The 25,629-nt window shown below is 40.5% G+C and overlaps 1 protein-coding gene across 1 annotated transcript; it reads left to right on the top strand.

The window, feature by feature from the left end:
- Positions 1 to 21,570: 21,570 nt before the first annotated feature.
- Positions 21,571 to 25,629, top strand: LOC145457728 (lactadherin-like). Its single transcript, XM_080336005.1, has 5 exons — positions 21,571 to 21,756; positions 21,961 to 21,990; positions 22,047 to 22,193; positions 22,574 to 22,746; positions 25,390 to 25,629. Exons 1-5 carry the CDS (start codon positions 21,639 to 21,641, stop codon positions 25,558 to 25,560), a joined length of 639 nt encoding a protein of 212 aa, XP_080192131.1. The 5' UTR covers positions 21,571 to 21,638; the 3' UTR covers positions 25,561 to 25,629.

The following is a 25,629-nucleotide window of genomic DNA, read 5'->3' as shown; positions in this document are numbered from 1 at the left end:
CTCGCTAACTGACAACACGGTTCTCGCTAATTGGCCGCGCGCAACGGGTCACCTCGCTCACATAAGCGACAGTAGGTAATGTCGTAAATCGAAAGACATTGCGATTTGTTCTAAATAGCACAATTGGCCTACATGCCAAACGGAATTCTCGGTATGCCGCATACCTAAAAAAATGTTTAGGTATGCGTGGCATCCCTTGCATACCCAGGTTCGGCGCCTGGTCTACCATATTTTCAGAACCCAGGAGCAATGTTCCCTCTAAGCTGCGCACGTGCGCAAATGCGCACAGAAAATCTAAGTTGCGCACAAAAAATCGGAAGTGATGAATTTTTGTTAGTCGTTACGCACTGTAGATCAGGGATCTGCGCAGTGAGTTGGTGAGTGTGCGCAGACTCATCAAAAATTAGAGGGAACATTGCCCAGGAGGACATTTTCGCAGGCAAGTAAAACGGAAGTAGAATTGTTACGTTTGAGTTTGATGATGTTTTATATTTCCTTGCTAGTTGCAGGCAAAAGTTACAAAAACAGCAAGCTAAAGTTACAAACAAAGACACAAAAACAACAAGTCAAATATATTTTATAGATTCAGGGTATGAATACTTTGCGGTTCCCTCAACTTTTTCCGGTACAGAATGATCATTCATAACAATATCGTGAAATTGTTTCAACGAAAGATCATTGAAATCATATACAATCGCCAAGATTCCCAAAAATTATCCAACTAATAGGCCGGCCACAGTACATTTTAGCGTCCTCGTAGGACCATTCACTTTTCTTGAGAAAAGAGGACGCATCGTTCTAAAAGAGGAGATATGGTAGGCCTATACTAAGATCACTGCGTGTATAATATATTGGATACTCGGTGGAGTGTAAAAGGTTGCTCAGTTACAGGGTTGCAACTACTCAAGTCGCAATTTTTTGTTGACTCGATGCATTTTCTTAAACATGGAAGATGAACTCGAGTCATTGCGCGTGACTCAAACATGTCATATCATAGGCGCCGACTTTTATTTTTTGCATGGGGTGGCGGCAGGCGCGTAGTCAGGGGGGTGTCGAAACCCCTACCTCTTAAAACGCAAAATCCCGTCCTTTTGAAATGACCATTCTGACGCTAATGTTTAGTTGCAATTCAACAAGACGTGTTATCAGTGTTACGAGGGCAAATTAACGAGATTCGTCTGTGCACGCATATCGCATCGCACAATGTAACGCGACGCGATCTCCCGCTGAGATGATTGCGAAATTAGGTCATTGATTGCCGCGAGCTCGGCATTCGTCGCTGGACTGAGCAGTAACATGGCGCGACAACTCTGGGATACGAAAGACGGGCAAGAATGATGATTACAAACGCGCGCAGCCAATCAGTAATTATCCCTTACCGCTAACGCAATGGGTTTTTACTTAGTATTGAGTAGCTCACATCGCGACAAGTGGTTGCTGATTAAAACATCGATTTTGACTGCATTGCTGCATTTCCCGATTTACGTTCGCAAAGCGTAATTGGATTAATATTATGGGCACTGGAATAAATTCCAACTAGCAGACACACACAATAAAACACTGTTCAACTTGCGCTCCGAGAATATTTATCACAAAAATGGTACACTAAATATTTTAAACGCGGCTTGCGGCCCTCATCGATGCAAATAATGCACTTTAATTTGTAGAAGGTGAACGGATATTTGGTGTTTCTCAGAGCGCGCGATGAAATCTACCTTTCTAACGATGAGGTCGAATTTGTATATCTAATAAGGATCGTTAGTTTGCTGAAATCAGCATCAGTTCACTGTGCAAAATACATAGTAGTGATCAATTTTATCGGACTGTACAATCAGCCGGCAAGGTTGCGCTGATAACGAAATTGCAGACATGCCGCAAACCTGCAATAATTACAATTACAGGGTGCGCTAGTCATACCTAAATACGCAGATTTGACATTGGCAACGAGCACAATTTGTTCAGACGCGGGCATAAGTTTTAATCAAAAAGATACATAAACACAAACAATATTACACTCAGAGATTGTTACTGTTTGGCGAAAGTGTTTCTGCGGACGGTAGTAGGCCTACATGCGGACGCGCTAAATCAAACCACCGCCGATAGTCCACAATCACATGAGATATCGATGACCCATTTCGCATACAAATGATTCTCGCTAATTTGCAGTACGCAGCATCGATAATACGAATAAGTGAATTGGCATTTCGAAAGGACTGGATTTCTAGTTTTTAATGAGAAACTCACTGGCTACGCACCTAGGGTTTTAATACCGACAACTCGCTGGTTAAGATTAGCCAGGGGCCTACGGCGTACGCAAGTCCCGATCAGCCAGTCGAATATTTGATCGTGAAATGGTGCGATTTTAATTATCCAGGTGTTATTGCAGCAAGAGCAAATTTGGCGCATGCCGCAACCTTATCAATAGAAATACAAATCCCGATGGTTTGAAATCGATCCGAGACAGGGTTGCGCCCGATAGAGTCCGTCCGGCGAAGTTGGTTGGAACATAGAAGGTTCCCGCTCAAACTAATCGAGTAAATTCAGAAATACCGCCACCGATGATCTCTTGCTGCATCAATATTTGACAACATAATTCAATGCCGTGCTCTGCACAATGCGCAGTAAGAATAGCAAATCAAACACTGATAAGTGTCTCCGAGGGAATACGAGTGTATAAAGCAGAAACGAATTAGTAGCCTAGAAGTGATAGCAAACGAGAAAGCGTGTATCTAATCAGTAATTCCTCAACTTGCGTATAGCACAATTGTCTGACATCGCGACAATTGTTTGGAATTGGATATGCGCACTTTGCGCAGGAATGACTTTCAATTCGCAGGCATACACTAACACACTTTCCTATTTCGCAGTCCAATTAAAAAGACTATCACGAAACTAAGTCAAGAATTATTTTGTAAACGAATATGCGCGCAAAGACAATTTAATAGAGAGAAGTAGAACGTGAATTCGCTGGTCCAGTAGAGAGAGCTGGTGTTTCTCAGAGCACGCATGTCGAAATCGACGTCGTAAACGAGGTAGCTTCGATTGCATGATTACTAATCACGGATTACAATTTATTGTGGCGTTTTAAGCACTAGTTTAAGCTGCGTATTCAATTATTCGCGCGCGTATCGGTTAATAGTAAATAGTTGGCATTTACGCGATAATCACAGAACCGCTAATTGACAGCACAGACGGCGGACGTTTAAGCATTTTGTATGGGGTGGCCGCCAATCCATAATTATGTCATGGGGTGGCTGCGTCACCCCGCCACCCCGTAACTCGGCGCCTATGACTTGAGATATTCTATGATTTGATTCGAATCTCGTCTATTATAGTGACAATACCTGGGAAAGAGACTCATAAAATCTCTATTATCTGGTTGAATAATGTTAAGAGTGAGGAAAATGAGTATTTTACGGTTGCCAGGCATACAATATCACACAGCGTTTAAAAAAGGGGGTTGAACCTGACTTGAACTCAATAATGAACAGTGAACATTATTTCTCGACCCATTGTTCCGTCACTTGGACTTGGACTTGATTCGGTGGTGGGTGGTGAATTGAAAATGACTCGACTCGAGTCAATGCTGCTATAATAAGATTGACTTGTGACTTGGTTACAACCCTGCTAAGTTATCCCGATATATACATCTCATCCGCGTAAGTGGTGTCTTAAAAAAAGCCTAGAAGTGGGCCGTACTACAATTCGGCAGCTATGGAAGCAAAAAAAAACAAGGATTATCGGTCTGGTGTAAATGACCATTGTAGCCGACAAAATCATGAATACCACAAAACAATAAGCAACAACATATACACACTAGTACTAAATCCCATTTTAAACAGAGGTTTTCAGTAACAAAGTCAACTATAGCCTACTTCTACATAAGCGTAGTACTCAAGAATCTTTAGCCTAATTGTACTATTTGACTTGCTGACTACTTCTACAAGAAAGACTAGGCCTAAAATATTTGCTTTTTTATTAACTTGGAATTCGCTACTTGTACTTGAGCAGGAAATTGCGACGTCGCTTATAACTGAGCAGAAGTGAACAAAGTATACACATAAACAAATGCCAGTTACGGTATATCAAAATATAGATTTAGATAGATTTTATTCAATTCGGTGCATATATGTGAATAGTGACTCACAAAGCAGGCTAAGCAAATCACTAACAAATTTCGGTGCCCTATTGATGACTGACTATGCAGGCAAAATCGAATGAATAATTATATAAATTTAGGTCGTAAAGGCAGTGTACAACAACGCCTTGAAGAAACGATATGAACGATGAATGCATTCAGAGTGAGGGATAACCAGATAACTCTCTCTGAAAGAACAATAAGGGATTTTAAAAAGCGGTCGAGTCAAGCTTGGAAAGGGGGTAGAGGGTTCTCCAACTCTACCCTTGTCTACCTCACTGGGCAAAACCTACCTGAATTCTCTGAATATCAGAAGTACTATGGGTGCAATTACCGGTGATGTAATCTGTCGAAAGGATCATCCTCACAATACGAATCTTCGTCTTCGCTTTCCGATGTTTCATACATACATACATACATACATACATTGTCGTCGGCGATGAAAGTGGCACAAATTGGTTCGGGTGGTTAACGACGTAATGCCGAAATTGTTTCTGACGATCTTTTCTGCGACTTTTCAATCTGAAAGCATCGGAATGAATTGAAAAAATTGCGGGGATAGCTCTCTCAAAGTATTTGTTGCTGGTAATCAGGTACAAGTAGCTTATACTTAATTGTAACTGTGAGTAGCGAATTTCGAAATCATAACGTTACTGTCCCACTGGCAGGGTTGTACCCAAGTCACAAGATTCTAAGTCACGAGTCAAGTTGACTCTTATAGTTCTGATTGGAGTTAGGTCGAGTCATTTTCAATTCATCACCGAGTCAAGTCCACGTCAAGGAGTAATGGGTCGACCCCGAGTCATAGTGCTTACTCTATACTATCGAATTCAAGTCAGTGACGTTTGGGTGATGTCGAAGGTCTCAGACTCATAATATAGGCCTACTCTTTCTCACCCTGAACCTCTTTATTCAATCAATTAAATGACCGTTTTTGGACCTATCTTTCAGTCATCGGTCCTGCCATACAAGAGTTGAATAAGTCATGTAGAATAGGGTTACCTTACGTCCTTTTTCAAGAGGATTAGTCCTCTTTTTTGAGAATTTGTCCTCTTTTTTAAAAACTTAGGCGAAATATACATGGAAATTGGACTGAGATATAAGAAATCAGCGCTCAAGTAACGGTCCTACTGGTTTTTCCGGACTTGAACCAGAAAAATGACCTTTTTTAGTCAACCAACGGAGAATCTCATACAATGAGGGTATTTCGGGAGTTGAGCCGGAAAGATGACATTTTTTATTTATTTTTAGTCAACCAGCCTAAAACTCTGAAAAAAGTGGCCCTTTTTCCGGATTTTACTCCAGTATTGTACGTCTGAAAATTTTGAAAGAGCTCAGCCTGAACTTTTCGAGCATGAAATTGAGTTGAAATGAATCAATGCATGATTGACCATAATTAAGAAGTTTTGATGTCGAATCGTATGATTTATTTTCTGCAGGTTATTTTGCATACCGTTACAAAATGCAAAACCAAGTCTGCGCAATTTGACAAGCTGTATGTAAAAAATGTGTGGCATGTGGCAAAACGTGATTGACAATCACGAAATAACAAGTCAGATACAAGGTACAATGCCTGCATCAGAAGGTAACATATATGCATAGACTTATACGTGCTACCCTCCAATCTGTTTCTCCACGACAGATTACCACACGAGTCACTTGAAGTTGGCCTGCTGCTACTGTCTGATGAATATCCGAACGTCACAGCGATTTCGGACTTCAAATCGGACTCCCGAGAAGCGATTACTCTAACAGGAGTTTTTTCCCACAAAATTTTGTTTCTCCATCTTCTGTTGAGCTGTCGGTTAATAGAAAGCGATATATATATATCATTAGACATAACACAACTATGATGATGTCTGTATATAAGTGTGAAGACCTTTGGTTGACTGATTTCTAGTTCCCACTTCCACTATCACGGATGTTGACTCTGTCATTTTTATCAGAAGTCGCTATATACTCTGGTTCAGAAGTCTGTCGAACATTATCTGGTCTTTCACAATGGCATTACGGATGATTCAGAGCCATTCTGAATACTCACATAGCATTGTTTTGGCAATCGTTCAAATGTACACAAATAACACTTTGAAACAGCGACTGCAAACCGGGGATTTGTGACAGCTTGCACAAATTGACAGATTTATATTACAGCATTTGATTAATTTCACGTGGATGCAATTTGTAATAAGTATATTTCAGATATTTTGGCACAATAAAAGGGAATAAGGAGCTTCTGACCCAATATCGATTTTACGGTGTTCCATTAAATTGGATGTACTGTACAATCAAAATAGTTATTTTCCAGTGGTTCTTGAATGTAACATTTTCTCGATCAATAGTAAGCATAATTCGATAACACAACAATGCAATTAAAATTAGCTGAAAGTCAGAAAATATTTACTTTATTTAAGTCGGTAACTTCAATAATGGACCGTGCGTGACAAAAATTTTTTGGGGTCGGGAACCATTGCTTCAAATTAGGTGCCTCAAACCCGCGGCCAGTGAAAGCATCTTGCGTGGCCCGTGTCTAAAGTATTTGACAATATTGAAGTGCCACATATCTTTTTTAGATTTGAAGTTATAATTCACTCTAAAATTGCTCCAAAAACGGAAACTATTCATGAAACGTCACAATCACATCACTTTCAAATGCCACCATGAGGTGGAAGACCTGCTATTATGACAGATTTCCCATTCATGATGTTAAAACATGACCCTTAGATGATTCGAGACTAAGAATTGTGACTTGGCCGCGACCATATGTAGAGTTACTCGGACTCAGACTGACTGGGTGACAAAAATAAAATGCCGCGAGTTGACACGGGTCAAACATTAAAATCAGAGAAGGACTTTTGTGTTGGAACGTTTTGGGTCGTTAACTATGGATGCATCAAAACTATTCACGTATCATGGGGGATAGTAATAAATCAGAAGTGCTTAGCTTGGTATTTCGCTGTTTGAGCAAGTATTTATGGCAACCATTGACATTCTGTGGCCCTAGTTGACCTACCTGGAAGGACATTGAAGAGTGAACACCTCTATTGATGCTGTGAGCCGTGGTGGGGTGGTGTCATCTAAAATTAGGAAATTGACCCGCGAGCACATTTAACTTTGAGACTCCTAGCTCAGATGTAGATTGTATTCTCAGTATGGTTTTGGTGGACGTGAGTGTGATATTCAAAGATAAATACACTATCCATCATTATCATTAGAAATTTCAACGTAATACGGTCTCAGCGTTAGAGGATATCCTCACGATTCCTTACCAGTAGCCTACAGCGAGCAGGGACACCGTTAGTAGACTCATCACCGTGCCTGGAATCACAATGTACAAAATCATTGGATCAAAATGCTCTGCTGATTATGGTCCAGGCGATACAGTCGATTCGAAATCAGTAGTGAAGGCTGCTGGAATACAGGAGACATCAGAGAAAGGGAAATTTCAAAAATTAGTATATCGGTGAAATCTAATAATCAAGTTTGCCGCTAGAAACATGATCCTGACAACGTCTAGTACAGTGGTTTGCAACGTTTTTGGCTTTGTGGACCCCCTAAAGTTTTAGTTCAAATTTAGTTTAATTATGGTGCGACGGTCATCCGTCTTGTGCAGATATGAACTGTAGGCTTGTGATAAACAGCAACAAAATGACTTTACTTGAAAACAACATCACACTATTTATGTAGAAATTGGGTGGACTTTTATTATTTCAAAGCTAATTTTGCAGCTGAATTTCTTGAAGTATGTGTGGTCTTGAAAATCCGTGTCTTGGATTTGATATAAGGAGTGATGAAAATCGATTTCCACAAAGATAGATGGAGACTAATGAAACATTAACGAGTAGCTATTCCAACGACACTTTTGGTGTTCTCGCAACATTTATGGCACCGTAATGAAGAAACATATTTTTAATGAACATATCACGTCCAGCCTAGTCATTTTCAACTAGCATCTCTTCTCTAAGTTATTCTGCAACAGTGGTTATGTATATCACAGGATAAAATGGATTTCGAGGCGAGGTTGCAATCCCTTCATTGGGACAAATTAGGGAAAATACTTCCGAAGTTTTTATTTCAAAGACTGTTAGCTAACTTGATAACACTGAGAACTTCAAATCGAAAAGGTGTCTCAAACATTACGAAGTCACCCTGATTGATCTTACTATCTCCATATTTTAATTATTTTCCACAAACCCCAATAAAACGTCTCTAAACAGCGATATTTGTATCAGTAGGTTATTGGCAATTAAAATGAATTTCCACAGTAGGATTTCATGTCAGACGATTAGTCTCATGATGTGCGTAGTGAGGTTTTAGCAGTTGTGGCGGAACACTGTCTCATGCTTTCCCTAATTTGAAAAAATACAGATTTTGTTATCAACCATTTTGCAAATGTGGAGGTCTCGCGGACCCCAGGTTGAGAACCAATGGCCGAGTACATATCAAATGCTGCAAGTTATAGTACGCTCACCGCTCAGGGGTGGTCACCGGTCAGTAACGAAGTACTTCTACTCAAATAGGTTCTGCCTTCTCACAATACTTACTCAAGAAGGTATGATTTTAGACCGATTCTACTTGACAGTATGATTTTTCTTTCAGATTTTATACTCACTTGAAATCACTACTTCTACTTGAATAAAAATGTACCTTACTTGCACTGCTACTTTACTGCCAACGATGAGCACGTTGACCACCTCTGAGTACACACGAATACCGTCCAATAATTAGAACAATAGACCAGTGGTCGAGAACCTATGGCTCGCGAGCCATTTATGGCTCTTTTGGGTTTAAGATATATGGCTCTTTGCCAAATATTCATTTTTGTACTGAATTGATCAATATTGCAGCAACTTGTTTATAAATTTACATCACGATCAGATTAATTGTTCTCGTGGCCGTATATACAGGTCTTTGAGAGGTAAAGACAATCCCGTCTTCAAAGTTAGGGGCTCGGACCCCTTTTCAAAATCCTCAAATTTAAGATACTCTCCCGGCGGCGACCAATATCACTCGCGAATTCGATGCACCCGAGTAGAAATCTTGGATTGCACGACACGTTGATTGATCAAATAGAATAGTAGATATGGCGACGTCCATATGACAACGCAGCTTTCAAATACACATTGTCTTCCTGATCTACGCCGCGAAATAAACTGCCGTGGAAGTGACATTCACAATTACAAACCCAAATTACAAACAACGCCACAGCTATCCACGTTCTTGATTGCTAAGTAGCTTTGTAGTACCGACGATAAAATGTAGGCGTGTAGCGCAACATTATATGATGCCGCCGAATGCGAGATGTATGTCACCGCCGAGTGCGACAGTTACATTCGATCAATATCATTTATAATAAATTCTAAGCTATTTACGACGAATTGCTCTAGCAATGGCGAGGCATGGCCCGCATGATGCTTTACTTCTCGTTTCGCGCTATATTTTCGAACAATAAATATGCAATTTGTGTGATTTTGGGCGGAAAATGATAAAAATCTAGTCATTGATGAACAGAACATAGATAGTGAATACTAATAGAATATACTATTCAATTTTATATTGAAGTTCTGTACTTCCAAGAAGCTCCTAAAATACCAATATATTTGAAGGATTCGCAATTTTCGTTCACTCATCCTGACCACAGGTGAGTCATTGCTTCACTTGCCTTCCCTGACCCCATACGTCACGGATGTATCACAATTTAGAGTGGGTATATACTGCTGTAGTGACCATGTTTGGATCCACCTACGCATGTGACCATGGGTTCTGGCATTTAAATAGAGCGTCACGATGAACCTACGTTCTCGTAACTCGTAAGGTAACCAGTATGATTAGTACGAGTTTTTTACAGAGAAAATGGGGCGCACACGACGAATCCCATGTAGTGAGTTCGAATTAGTGCTACTATGACGTCACGAATTTTCAGTCGTGACGTAACAGTTGATTGACATGTATGGCTCTTTAAGAGTTGAAATGAAAAAAAATAGGGCCAACATGGCTCTTCGGACGAAAAAGGTTCCCGACCCCTGCAATAGACCCACTGACTTATGGCAGGTAGGGTTGTGATCAAGCATCTCAAGACAGCCGTGTCTGATGCGTTTCCGGTAACGCGAATGGAGACGTCATACGTAGAGTTCGGCTGAATTTGTGATGTCACAGTCACATCCGTATCTTCCCCGCCTTGCTAGATCAGGTATCCGTAAGGGAACATGGCGCCTGATCCGGCCGTGTCTCCAAACGCTCTGGCATAATCGATTCCGTTTGAACCATAGATAGCTAACCTACGAATAGATACGCAACACCCGTCGTCACGCTTGCTTGCTCGGAGGAAAATACCGCTCAGCAATCTGAACGCAACGTAGCCTAATTGCTGATCCCATAGATGACGACCTAAGATTGAATAAAGTTGACCTTATTTGGAAGCTATTGTTGCACTGATTCCGAAAATATGCATTAAACTTTCATCACGGCAAAGGAACCAGCCCGAAATAGCCTTCGAAGTCTGAAAATCGGCATTGTTCCAAACAATCACAGCGAGGCACCACAATGACCATAACAATGAACCTTGCGTGGCTGCGATTGTTTACAACAATGCCGATTTTCGAACTTCGTGGTGTATTTCGAGGTGGATCCGTTGCCCTGGTCAGATTTTAATGTATATTTTCGAAATCAGTGCGACAGTAGCTTTCAAATAAGATCAGCTATATTAAATTTGAGCGCTCGGGTCGTCAGCTATGGGATTATCGATAGGCCATTTGCAGGACTTCGATCACGTGACTAGATACGCATAGCAACCACAAATTGGTTAGCAAGTTACTTTCTCGCGCACCTGTTTCAGTGCTAAATATCGCATACTGCACTGTTCATTTCTAGTTGTAAACGTTTCAGAAGTTTGTTGTGGAAGTCATCAGATATTCACCTATGCTAGACGTCGGTCCTGTACAAAGCATTTCGAATGGCATCGTCAGAATTAAGCAGAAATCACTCGGTAACGTAGTATTACGGTACTCAATCTGATCATATGTACTTAAATTCTGGCATTTGAAGTAGAGCCTTTGGTTTATATTCTGGTCAGAGTGTTTGTTAGTTCAAGTAGTACTATATGTCTGTTGTGGAGCCTGATTTTGGATGGAAGATATGACTGAAGCAGCTGAGACCCGCAAGGATCAGAATCTACTGTGGGCTCTGCTGTCGTGCTGACATAAAACAATGTCGCTGAACGCATCGGAAGTATCTTTTGGGAAAACCCGACATCAAGACTAAACAAAGCAGTGCACTATATTGTTGCCTTATACAATGCTGCTTTTATTAGCACTACTTGATTGACTACGTGATATTTAATGCAGCACTGCATAGACTACTATAGCCTACTATAGTTGTATTGAGTGGTAGTGGTAATCATTGCAGTATTTTGATGATTGATATCGTTTGCAATATATATAGGATACCGCTATTTTGAAGCCTGAAGAGATAATGACTGCTAGTACGTTGATGTGTTAGGAATTCATGCAACATGCTACATACAATATATATATTAAACATCCTATGCTATTGTATGGCTTCTCAGTGAACAATTCAATATATTTAGACTCTATGCATATATTACAAGATATTGATCATTCTGTCATGCTACCAAGTGCCGCTACCCGAAGAAAAATGATCATCAGCTCCAACTGATGATGCTACAAACTGTCTGGATTACTTGATTGATTGCCTGGATTGGATTACTTTACTGTTTGGCACATTGCAAATATCTTGAGTTTCAAGACATGGCTTTACCACATGTATACGAATTAATGATCTGATGGATTATCCCAAGAGAGCCGAACATAAGCAACTAAGAAATTGATGATGCCCTCGTAAAAAATTCAACCTGGAGCCAATTATGATCACCACATAAAATTTGCTCATGCGGTAAAAAGCAGTGTGGTTTCATGCCGACAGAAATGTCAGCAGATGGTCTGACCACTGACTAACTGTCCTGAACTTCTTTCCCGATGCTGATGTCTGCTTTGAAAATAATATTTCATTTGCGTACAGCAAGATAAGCGCTCTTCCGTAGATGCTATGAATCTGTCTAGACAAAGTGGCTATGGAGGCAGAGGAAAAGACATGGGCATAAAGTGTCGGCAGTTATTGAACTTGATCAGGTTGACATGCATTCTTCAACTATTTTTCTGCTCTGGGTATCGAATGCAAAACAAAAATTAATAAATTGCACTTCTTTCCAAGTATATTTGTAAATTCACTGAATCAAAGAATATCATATGTTCAGAATATTGCGAAGTCAATGCAAAAGAAACGATGTTCGTCGTCTTTAGAGGATGTTTCTGAGTTGATTGAACCAATATACAGAGGGGGTCAGCAGCGAAGCACTATTTTACGTGAGTAGTCGCGTCATTATGAGTCTAGGCTACTCCCACTTCTACTTGACACTTTATAGGAAGTACCTTTTTGTCAGACTTGAGATCTTGTCAACTAGAAAGTAGCTTTGGCGCATGATTGCCTCCCCTTCAAGCGTGAGGTTGTCATAAAACCTAGGCATAATAGCCCCAGTACCACGGTAACTATATCAATTTTTGAAAATTGCACCTATTTGTAGTGCCATTACTCTTTTGCGTTGATCAAGAAGATGCACCGTGCAATGTTAAACAGTTGTCACCTGCCATAAATTTCTAAAACTAAGCAACCCTCAACCAAATCTACTTCATGTAACGAATTTCTTGACTACTTTTCAGAAATTCATTTCTACTTCCACTTGAAGTACTTTTAACCTGTCTTGGAAGTAATTAGTTCTACTTGTACTGGAGTATAAATTACGGAGTTACTTCTACTTCTACTTGGTTCCCAACAATGACTACCTTAACCACCTCTGGGTATAGGATGACCGATCTTGTCACTGCGGTTGAGCTGCTCTAAGACTTATTTGATAGTTACTTCTCTTCGTTCCCTAAATAGCGCACATGTGACGTCAACTATTTGTCAAAATCGCGTGTGATTTTCCAAATCCACTTCCATCGCAGTTGCGAAGTAGTACTAATAAAATCAGCATTGTATAAGGCAACAATGAAGTGCACTGCTTTGTTTAGTCTTGATGTCAGGTTTTCCCAAAAGATACTCCCGATGTGTTCAGCGACATTGTTTTATGTCAGCACGACAGCAGAGCAGACAGTATATCCAAATCCTTGCGGGTCCCAGCTGCTTCAGTCATATCTTCCATCCAAAATCAGGCTCCACAACAGACATATAGCACTACTTGAACTAAAAAATACTCTTATCAGAATATAAACCAATCGCTCTACTTCAAATGTCAGAAGTATATATGATCAGAGTTGGGTACCGTAATACGACTACGTTACCGAGGGATTTCTGCGTAATTATGACGATGTCATTCGAAATGCTTTGTACAGGACTGACGTCTAGCATGGGTGAATCTCTGATGACTTCCACAACAAATTTCTGAAACGTTTACAACTAGAAATCAACAGTACAGTATGCGATATTTAGCACTGAAGCAGGTGCGCGAGAAAGTAGCTTGCTAACCAATTTGTGGTTGCTATGCGTATCTAGTCACGTGATCGAAGTCCTGCAAATGGCCTATTACGTTGCGTTCAGATTGCTGAACAGTATTTCCCTCCGAGCAAGCAAGCGTGTTTCGCATCTATCCGTAGGTTAGTTATCTATATTTAAACTGTGAGGATGTTCGTGTGTCAATGAAGTTGTGACCAGAGACGCGAAGAAGCAGTAGTTCTTTACTTCACCTACTCGACAGACATTAGTATAGGTGTGAATCTTGAATAACTGATTTGTTGAACAGGACTTGAATAAAGCTTTCAAGAGTATGTTCATAACAACGTTCATTACCTTGAAGACTTCTCGTGTCCCTTTTGTCGAGTGTAGTTCGGAATTCGAAGTGTTGGAGACAGTCAACGTTGTCATGAATGTAACTATTGAAAGTTTCAGATTTTGATATGCAAAAACACGTATGGGAAGATGTTGGTCGTATTAGGTTATAGGATTTTTCTGAAGGTAGATTTGAATGTAGAATATCTGATAAGTTACATTGAAAGCCTTATTCATTGAAAGCATTTCAGTCACAACCAGATTTAGACTTGGATTTGGACATGGCACAGAATGAGTTATTGATTTGAAATTAAGATAACGTAGTGGTGACGATAATCGCCTACCGACCAGGCGGCCCGGGTTTCAATTCCATGTTGGAGGTTATTCTGGGCTCCTTTTCCCTCGCGTCGCTGTTCTTACGACGACAAAAAAAGTGTAGAAATAGGCCCAATGAAAGAGCGCACTCACAAAGAATGGAAAAGAGCGAGAAAGAGCCGCGGAATAGAAACAAACATCGCCTGGAGTCCAATGTGCATGTAGAACCAAGTTCAGAGTCTACAAATAAGACTATATTACGATAAATCGTGCAGCGCTAACAGGGCCGTAACAGCACTTCGTCAGCCCCCCCCAAAACTTTGGTCTTGGGCCCCCCATAGGGTTATAGACCGAACGTATGGGGGGCTTCGCCCCCCAGACCCCCTTCCGGCGACCCCACTGTTTACCACTATTCATCATGTTCATTGGGAGTTTCTTTACTGAATCAGCTTTTGTGGCCTAAGCGCGCGAAGCGCGCAAAATTGCTAGATTTCATGATTTCATCAGTCAGTATGATCGGGAATAGCATACATTGTTATCAATTTTTATCTTCTCTCTGCTCACGTATTTAGATTTGCCGGTAGAGCTGAGTGAGGCGTGTTTGAAAAGGTAAGACCACTCAATAATAATTAAACATCTTCGGGCGTATACCCATTGGCAGGAACGAAACAGCACCTCGTCAGGCCCCCAAAAATGTGGGTCTTGGGCTCCCATAGGGTGATAAAACGACCCCCCCTCCCATAGCGTTGTTCGCGTTTGTCACGAAATTACCTGTACTGTATTGTGAGCCAGCGCTAGGCGCGAAAATTTTCGATAATTTATGATAAAATCGGTCAATCAGATCGGCGATTGCATATATAATATGCTTTCATTTTATTGTCCTCTCTACTCACGTAATTAGATTTACCGGTAGAGCTGAGTGAAGTGTCTTGAAAACGGGAAGGCCCGTAAATAATGATTAAACATCTTCGGGCGGGCTGAACCGTTGATATGACTTCGTTACATGATGTTATTTCGTGACTTCCAGTCTGCTATATCAAAAAATACAGAACCACCCAAACGTAGGCTTCTAAACTAAGAGACGCACACGATTTCAAATTGGTATTTCTTCACTGGCATAAAATTTTTCCCAGCGTGATGGTATTTGTCTTGTGAGAGGTTCAGATTGCAAAGACAGGAACATTCGGCGCCAGTCATTTAGGCGCCTATGGACAATTAAACCTATATGTATTTTGTATATATAGCGAAGTCTTTGGTCTGCATAAGGGCATAGACCTTTTCGGCCAAGCCTTTCTCGCTGCCAATCGTTCTGGCACACTTCTTGGAGTCGCATGTTCTATGGCTGTCTTGGTGGGTCGTGGCGCGGTAATGGCCCAATATTCAACAATAAAGATAAATGACTACTTGAATTCGCGCGCAACGCGAAAAAAAATTGAAAAAATTGCACAAATTTTCAAAAAATACTCTATGATTTATGCTAATTCACGAAATAATTTTGGGCCCCCATCGAGCTCGCCCCCCCCCAATTGGGGGGTTTGGGGTGCGGCAGTTACGGTGCTGAGCGCTACATGTCCCAGTCCACAAACAAAACAAATACTCACAGACCAGGACTATCCTCGCATGCATCAAGACTTCTTCACGGAAGGTGTTTGAGTCATATGTGAAGATTTCGTTATACTCTGTGACGCTGTACCACGTCACGATGTAGTAGTCCACCTGGTCCTTTGCGCTCCATTGGGTACGGATCGAATTTGTGGCGTTTGATCGACAAGAAATGAAACCGTCCATACCCAATGACGGATGCACTATGAATTTGGAAGATGTATTGATCATGTTTATCGCTCTACATATAAACATGCCAAAGAGACCTTATGCGTTGGATGCGCATAAAATTACTGCTATTTTTGGAGTACTCAAGCTTATTCTACCTATAATAATACTCTAGTAGTTTTAGTTGGTTTGGTGCACATATCCACTTCTATGTCAAAAGGGTTTCGAAGGAAAACTCACAAAGAATGACCTTTTTTTAGTCAACCAACGGAGAATCTCATACAATGAGGGTATTTCGGGAGTTGAGCCGGAAAGATGACATTTTTTATTTATTTTTAGTCAACCAACCTAAAACTCTGAAAAAAGTGCCTTTTTTTCCGGATTTTACTCCAGTATTGTACGTCTGAAAATTTTGAAAGAGCTCAGCCTGAACTTTTCGAGCATGAAATTGAGTTGAAATGAATCAATGCATGATTGACCATAATTAAGAAGTTTTGATGTCGAATCGTATGATTTATTTTCTGCAGGTTATTTTGCATACCGTTACAAAATGCAAAACCAAGTCTGCGCAATTTGACAAGCTGTATGTAAAAAATGTGTGGCATGTGGCAAAACGTGATTGACAATCACGAAATAACAAGTCAGATACAAGGTACAATGCCTGCATCAGAAGGTAACATATATGCATAGACTTATACGTGCTACCCTCCAATCTGTTTCTCCACGACAGATTACCACACGAGTCACTTGAAGTTGGCCTGCTGCTACTGTCTGATGAATATCCGAACGACACAGCGATTTCGGACTTCAAATCGGACTCCCGAGAAGCGATTACTCTAACAGGAGTTTTTTCCCACAAAATTTTGTTTCTCCATCTTCTGTTGAGCTGTCGGTTAATAGAAAGCGATATATATATATATCATTAGACATAACACAACTATGATGATGTCTGTATATAAGTGTGAAGACCTTTGGTTGACTGATTTCTAGTTCCCACTTCCACTATCACGGATGTTGACTCTGTCATTTTTATCAGAAGTCGCTATATACTCTGGTTCAGAAGTCTGTCGAACATTATCTGGTCTTTCACAATGGCATCACGGATGATTCAGGGCCATTCTGAATACTCACATAGCATTGTTTTGGCAATCGTTCAAATGTACACAAATAACACTTTGAAACAGCGACTGCAAACCGGGGATTTGTGACAGCTTGCACAAATTGACAGATTTATATTACAGCATTTGATTAATTTCACGTGGATGCAATTTGTAATAAGTATATTTCAGATATTTTGGCACAATAAAAGGGAATAAGGAGCTTCTGACCAAATATCGATTTTACGGTGTTCCATTAAATTGGATGTACTGTACAATCAAAATAGTTATTTTCCAGTGGTTCTTGAATGTAACATTTTCTCGATCAATAGTAAGCATAATTCGATAACACAACAATGCAATTAAAATTAGCTGAAAGTCAGAAAATATTTACTTTATTTAAGTCGGTAACTTCAATAATGGACCGTGCGTGACAAAAATTTTTTGGGGTCGGGAACCATTGCTTCAAATTAGGTGCCTCAAACCCGCGGCCAGTGAAAGCATCTTGCGTGGCCCGTGTCTAAAGTATTTGACAATATTGAAGTGCCACATATCTTTTTTAGATTTGAAGTTATAATTCACTCTAAAATTGCTCCAAAAACGGAAACTATTCATGAAACGTCACAATCACATCACTTTCAAATGCCACCATGAGGTGGAAGACCTGCTATTATGACAGATTTCCCATTCATGATGTTAAAACATGACCCTTAGATGATTCGAGACTAAGAATTGTGACTTGGCCGCGACCATATGTAGAGTTACTCGGACTCAGACTGACTGGGTGACAAAAATAAAATGCCGCGAGTTGACACGGGTCAAACATTAAAATCAGAGAAGGACTTTTGTGTTGGAACGTTTTGGGTCGTTAACTATGGATGCATCAAAACTATTCACGTATCATGGGGGATAGTAATAAATCAGAAGTGCTTAGCTTGGTATTTCGCTGTTTGAGCAAGTATTTATGGCAACCATTGACATTCTGTGGCCCTAGTTGACCTACCTGGAAGGACATTGAAGAGTGAACACCTCTATTGATGCTGTGAGCCGTGGTGGGGTGGTGTCATCTAAAATTAGGAAATTGACCCGCGAGCACATTTAACTTTGAGACTCCTAGCTCAGATGTAGATTGTATTCTCAGTATGGTTTTGGTGGACGTGAGTGTGATATTCAAAGATAAATACTAGGGATGGTGTGAACGCGAGGTTCACGTTCGCGTTCTGTGTGTGAACCTCAGAAATTTAGAGGTTCACGTTCACAAACGAACCTTGGTAGGTTCTGCACTGTGAACCTTTTTCATATAATGCAATTTTCCACGTTATTGGTTAAAATTGTTGGTTAAAATTCATTTCATTTCATAACTGCGGGCCACTCTATGCATGGCACTGACAACATAAAAAATCAACACTAAACGAGCATGCAACATTGACAATCGCAAAAACTTTAGTTGATTTGTTACAAAAGTTTGCTCGAAACATCCAGTTTTCCGTTTTTAAATATTTAGTGACTCTCAGCTGTGAGCTTGACCCGCAATCACACAATATCAAGAGCGAGATACGCTACATGTAGGTACAGTCAGCGAATGATGCTTATTCAACCAATCAATGAAATTCATATCAGAATACATCGATGTCAAATGTAAAAAATCCAGCAGGCGTATACGGAGACCAGCTTGATTTGATATGTGTATTGCATCATTAAAAAATCGGTGTGATTGGGGTGTTGGACACTCCCGTAAAACTTGATAATGGGATGATATAGGTAGCAAGTATAGAAACCCTTTTTACATTCTATTCAATATCAATGTAGCAGTACTAAGACGCCGAATACATATTCCGGTATGGCCTATAGACCGTTTAAGGCGTAAGCTTATATTCCCTTGCAAGTCTTCGTCAACATCGTTGGCAAAGCGACGGAAGATATTGATTTTACAGGATAATTTTATCATTTGATTGCTCCAGTTGATATATTTGGCGACCTTTAAAAAGTCAGTATGTACTTCAGGATTGTGGCATAATGAGGCCGAGTCGTCACTAGATATCGTATTGTACATTAATATGTCACTTCACTGAAATGTAGGGTTGGAATTACCAATATGACGTCACGTGACGTCATGAGGTTCACGTTCGTGTTCACACAGAACCTTTCAAAAAGGTTCGCGTTCACACGAACCTGAACCTTTCAGAGGTTCACACCATCCCTAATAAGTATGAAACGTGATGTGAAATACATTGAATTCAATCTCAAGCTAAACTATCATTAGTGAAATCAGTAGCCCGCGTCTAGGGAACTGCGAAATAAAATCCAAGTATATCGACAGGGACAGATATGGATACATTTTACAGTTGCTTGAAATCATTTGGGATTCTTGAAATATGCGGAACGAGACAAAAAGGAAATAGGCTGCAGGCGCCGAACGCTAATTTTCCTTAGGTATGCGAGTTCGATGACGTCACAAAGGAATGACGTCATGATCTGAATTGATAATTAGGTTTAATATAGCATCAATTCATGAGGGTTAAGTGCATGCATAAATGCCGATTATGCAATATATTCGTGTTAACAAACTTGCGCGTAGAATAAGCTTGTCAACGAGTCCGGAAGTGCTGTTAATTATAGCGAGTCCCTGATCGCTAGCGAACAATTAAATACGCCGCTTATCAACGCGCATTACGCGACCTCGGCGACGATTTGCGCAAGGCAAAATGTCCGGGTTTTTATGGAATCTGTTCTATAATGGCACCGATTTCAAGTTGTTCAAACCTTTCTCGTCTTTTACCACTCAAGCCTTGACAGTTGACACACATCTTCTGATGGTTATGTTTAGGTATTAGCGGAATTCACTTACGCATGCACGGCGCACTCACCATCGCACATGTCTGCGGACATTCGATGTCATTCAGTTAAGCGATGTCGCTCTTTAACTACAATCGCTAACCAGCAAAGACCTAACGGCATTGTCACCAAGCCATCGAGAGATTGGAGCCAACGCATGCTGTAGGCTCGAGGGATCGGAGCCATCGCATGCTCGGCCTAGACGCGATAGTTGGCCACCGGCCATGGCCAACGATGATATCTTTTGTACCAGGCATGTTGCAGATGCGATTGTGTAGGCAAGCGATAATATCGTGTGCGCCAATGCAGATGCGATAGTGCAGGCAGTGATGGTACAGTTCGCACCGGGCCTACTGCTGATGTGATTGTTCAATGTTCATGTTCATAATGTTCAAGCGAGTGAAACTATGCTTGTTGGAGACGCGATAAATCAGGCAAGCGTCCCAAGCGATGATTGCCGAGAGCACGGCAATCAATGACATAATTTCGCGATCATCTCAACGGTAGGCTTACCATATTTCGGAAATGAAAAAAGAGGACACTTTTTCAGAAATTTCAGACATGCAAAACTGGAGAAGAATTCTCAAAAACAGGTAAATTTCACCCGCTTCATGATCGGTTGACTAAAAAAAAAAAAAAAAAAGGTCATCACTTCCGCTCAGAGCTCAAAAACACGTTTTTCACTCCACATTTCTAGATGGATGACTAAAAAAAAAAAAGGTCTTCATTTCGCTCAGAGCTGAAATCACCGCTTTTTCCTCCGAAATACCCGCCGGAGCTTCACTTCTGCGCTAATTTGCGGCATATCACTCGCAATTTCCTCTAATCTGACCTAAATTTTCAAAAAAGAGGACAAAATCTCAAAAAAGAGGACAAAAGGGCGTCCTCCGAGGACACTTTCAAAAAAGTCAAAAAAGAGGACAAATCCTCTTAAAAGAGGACGTATGGTAAGCCTACTCAACGGGAGATCGCGTCGCGTTACATTGTGGATGTGCAATGTGTGTGCATAGACAAATCTCGCTAATTGGCAACACGCTTGTCAAAATTGGCCGCGCGCAACGGGTTACCTCGCTCACATAAGCGGCAGCAGGTAATGTCGTAAACGGAAATACATTGCGATTCGTTCTAAATAACACAATCGGGGTTTATGCCGATACATGCCAAACCGAATTCTAGGTATGCCGCATACCTCAAAAAATGTCTAGGTATGCCTGGCATACCTTGCATACCCAGGTTCGGCGCCTGGCCGCTCATGCAGCATTCAAATAATTTTTTAGCAATTTCTATGGATAGACATTATTAAATGCTTTTGTTAGAAGTGGGAAGATTACCATAACATACCAAGTCAACAAACTATGACTATTATGTTTTGGTATGAATGTTGAACCAGCATTGTAAAATTATTGAAATATAAATGTCAAGTAGGTCTGCATGAAACTATATGCAAAACTGAGGATGCAGTCTTTTTTTCTTTATCTCTCTAAACAAAACTGTTGATGAGATATGCAAATCAAGAAGGCAAAGCTTGGAATATCAGTGGTGAACATGAACATTGAACATGCACATGCCATATGTGGGATGATAGACAAGTATATAAAGCGAACAAAACCATTCCGTAAACAGAGTTGCAACGATATTGTTATTGAATGGAGTCAGCAAAAATGAACCGCCTTCTTGTACTTGCTTTGGTCGCATCTGTCACGAATGCGGCCTCGAAAGTTCAAGTAGCGATTGAAAAATTGGCAGAGAAAGTCGCTGAAACAGGTGAGTAACCTTGAAAGATGGAGGGCATCACAATTATTTACATTATCCAATATCCATCACTTCTGTATTGTCGATATAAGTAATATGTGCTAGAATGTTAATTAGAAACAAGACGACTTGCGTTCTTTCAAGAACATGTTATATAGGAATGCTACCAACGATGCTTTTTCTGTATCATGTAATCAAATTTCTTGGTTGTTTCAGCCGCAATCAAAGTGATTGAAGAATTCGATTGTAAGTTGCCAATTTTTTTTTCATTGGAAAAGATAATTAGTTCATGCATTCTCCAGTGTGTTACATGGGAATGAAGTCTGGAGAAATTGATGATAATGCTATAACGGCCTCTTCCTATTGGAATAATGACCACTCTCCTCACACTGGACGACTTGACAATACAGTGTCGCAAGGATACGCGGCGAGCTGGGCAGCAAGAACAAGTGAGTATTTGATGAGTAACGAATTACCTTTATTGTATGAATTATTTTATTGGAATTGATTACGACGGGCAGTTTTTGAAGCCAAATGACTATTTCGATAAATTTTCGTCACTTCAATAAGTCGCACTGTCATATCGACCTAGCAATGTAGCCAATGCATTACGGTAACAGAATATATTTTTTCGAAAATTGCAACTATTTGTGAACGAATCATTATAGTCGGTGTGAGTGGGTCATGAAGATACAACGCTATCACCAACAATCGATGGCATTTCCTGTATATTCAAGTACCCCTCTGGATATAGGACCAAGTGTAATGTGATATTGGACATCCGTCCCATATATAGAAACAATATAATTGACATATGTATCTCTACCAGACAGCGTCGGCCAGTGGATTCAGGTTGACCTGGGCACTGTAAAAAAGGTTGCTGGAGTGGTCACGCAGGGCAGACCAAGCGACAACTCTCAATGGGTGACCAGCTATAAAGTAGGGTGCGGAAACGATTTGAACCACCTGCAATATGTACATGAACATGGACAAACCAGCAAGGTTCGATACATTTTATCGTTTTTATTTTCTCAAAGCTTCAAGGGGCACTGCGCTCTAAAAATGATGTGATCTCAAATTGACGGGCAAAACGAAAAAAAAATTTTGGCCGCAGCCATTTCCTTTAGTCGCCATCGTAATGGAGCTGCAATTTATTGAAATTTCCACAGAACCAACACGCTCCATCAGTCACGCAGAGATCGAACTTTATATAGTTGTCAGCCGATGTTATGAAGGAAATATGTCGGACACGCCAAGGTGGTTTAGATACCGCGTTCAACTGAAGATGTTCGGTAATGAGATTTATGTCAAAAATTGGGCCTAGTATATTCTATTTCTTTAGGACAGAAATAGATCATGTCCTATTCTTATGTATAAAACATTGTTTGTTAGACATGATCTATTTCTATCCTAAAGAAAGAGAATAGGGGAGACCGGGGACAAATGTAACCAGGGGCAAATGTAACAATCGACCTCACCGCTAGTAGGGTTGATAAATCGCCTTGATATTTTGTGTGCGCATGTGGTAGTTATCTCTCCGTACATGTCTGAAGGTACGTTGAGATACGACGCGACACTCTGAAATTATTTGAAAAAAACGGAATTTTGCACACTTGAGTAAATATTTTCTGATCTGGAATAATTTGTTCAGACGATTAATACCTCAAGTGGTTACAACGTAATATATGTAGCTGGAACAATGTTACCACAGTCTACCGTGATGATAGAAAAACTAGGACTTGCATCGCCGGAAACGTACCATACACTAATCATGGTCGAGCGTGTCAGGGGCAAACGTAACACTCTGTTACTTTTGCCCCGTTACAATATCTTTCAATGGTGAATATCTTTGTTCATATGTTGATATAACCATTTATCTACTGCAGATGAATCTTGAAACAGCCAGACGTTCAATACCAGAACAGATAATACCTTATCATACCAATTCTAACATGATTATCTGTCGGAACGGCCATACAGCAGAGGTGATGTGAATCCTACGGTTCGGTTATTTCCGTGATTCTACCACCATTTCTCATGTTGATCGACTTTTGGTGTGTCAACCTTCAATGGTCACTTAAGAACTTGTCCATGACTGAATCCTCATCCCCTGAATTTGAGCATGACCCGATTACATTTTGTCATTTGTTGTGAAGAATTTATTTTAATTTTGTACAGAACAGAATGCCATTACCTTTGACTCCACAAAATGTTTTGTCCTCGTTTTGCTACACTATTTAAATATTTTAGCCAGGTCGGTTTCGCACCTTCGTAGGTGATCCGATGTCCAACCCATTGTGCACGTTGAACAACAGCACCTTGGTAGAAGATGCCTAATATGTGTAGGGAGATGATGGAATGAATGTGGTTCTTGTAGACTGTGAGCTCATGAAGAAGGCACGCAGGGTGATATTGTATTCAAATGCCAAAATGCTATGGGGCGTAGCCTGGAAGTGTTCAAACTTCTATTTCTTTAGTTTAATGCAATAATACAAGTTGTGGTCGCGTTTTCGTTGTTCATTTTGTTTGTTTTGACTTATAAATAACACTGTTATAATTGCCCCGCATGGGTGGTACGATTGCCCCTGGGTACGGGGCGATTGTAACATTTGAGCGGCGATTTTCGCGACCCAAAATTTCCATGATTGAGTGTTGATTGAGTTCCATTTTTGTTTTTATATAAACTATCGAGTTGTTGGCTTCTTTATATAAAACTTTGGAAATGAAATTTCCATGAGAACAACACGTAATGTTGGAAAATCCAAAAAGTGTTACAATTTTCCCCGGTCTCCCCTACACTAGGCCTGATTTTGACATAAATCTCCTGACTGAACGTGAACATCTTCCGTTGAGCACGGTATCTAAACCACCTTGTCGTGTACGACATATTTCCTTTATAACATCGGATGACAACTATATAAAGTTCGATCTCTGCGTGACTGCTGGAGCGTGATGGTCTTGTGGATATTTCAATAAATTGCAGCTCCATTACGGTGGCGTTCTGAAGAAAATGGCTGCAGCCAAAATTTTTTGTTCGTTTTGCCCTTCAATTTGAGACCACATCATTTTTAGAGCGCAGTGCCCCTTGCCTTGAAGTGCTTGAAAAATGTGGATAGAGAGAGATATGATATTCTCTTTCGCCAGCACCGTTGTGATGCTTTTGACGACGGAGATGCGATACGGCCATGAGGTCACCTTGTCTGCACCACTGTTTTTCTATCCTCTATGCTATCCATGGATGCTGTGCACCATGGATAGCTGCTGATACCAGTCTTTGGTCTGACCCAGCCTAGGATTGAACCCACGAACTATCGATCAACAAGCTGGATGCGGACCGTTACGCTATCTCGCTCAATAGCATCTGCTCGCGCACTATGCGGTAAAGTCAGGAGCGCAATACGGATGAATGACATTATAATTTACCCTTGAATCATTAACCAATTGCGTCTGTTACGGTACAAATGATAGCAGCCCCACCTTGTGCAAAGGTTGTCATCAGTGTCATCACACCCTGTATGAATTTTTTACTCTGCCCAGCGGCAGACTATGTTTCTGAGTGGTTTTACACTTCGCTCAGAAGATACGACCAATGTTTGTAATTTTAGCGTAAACTTTCCATCTTCAACTTCTGCATTCCAATCACAGGTATTTACAGGGAACAACGACATGAATACAAAAGTTTACAATTACTTTCCGAAGGTCTTTCACTGCAGATGGGTCAGAATTTATCCATTGTCATGGCACGGTCACATAACCATGAGATTCGACTTGATTCACAGCCAATGCTTGGGATTGAAAGATTTATTATTCATTTGAGAGGACACTCTCTGATTATATTGTTAACAGTGGTTTTGGTTTTGGCAAATAAATGCACCATACCTTCAA

This window comes from Botryllus schlosseri, chromosome 15 (assembly GCF_051294905.1).
Source record: "Botryllus schlosseri isolate E-star chromosome 15, Bs_hap1, whole genome shotgun sequence".
Lineage (NCBI taxonomy): Eukaryota > Metazoa > Chordata > Ascidiacea > Stolidobranchia > Styelidae > Botryllus > Botryllus schlosseri.
The sequence above is the reverse complement of the archived record's forward strand: the minus strand, read 5'-3'. Positions and strand labels throughout refer to the sequence as shown.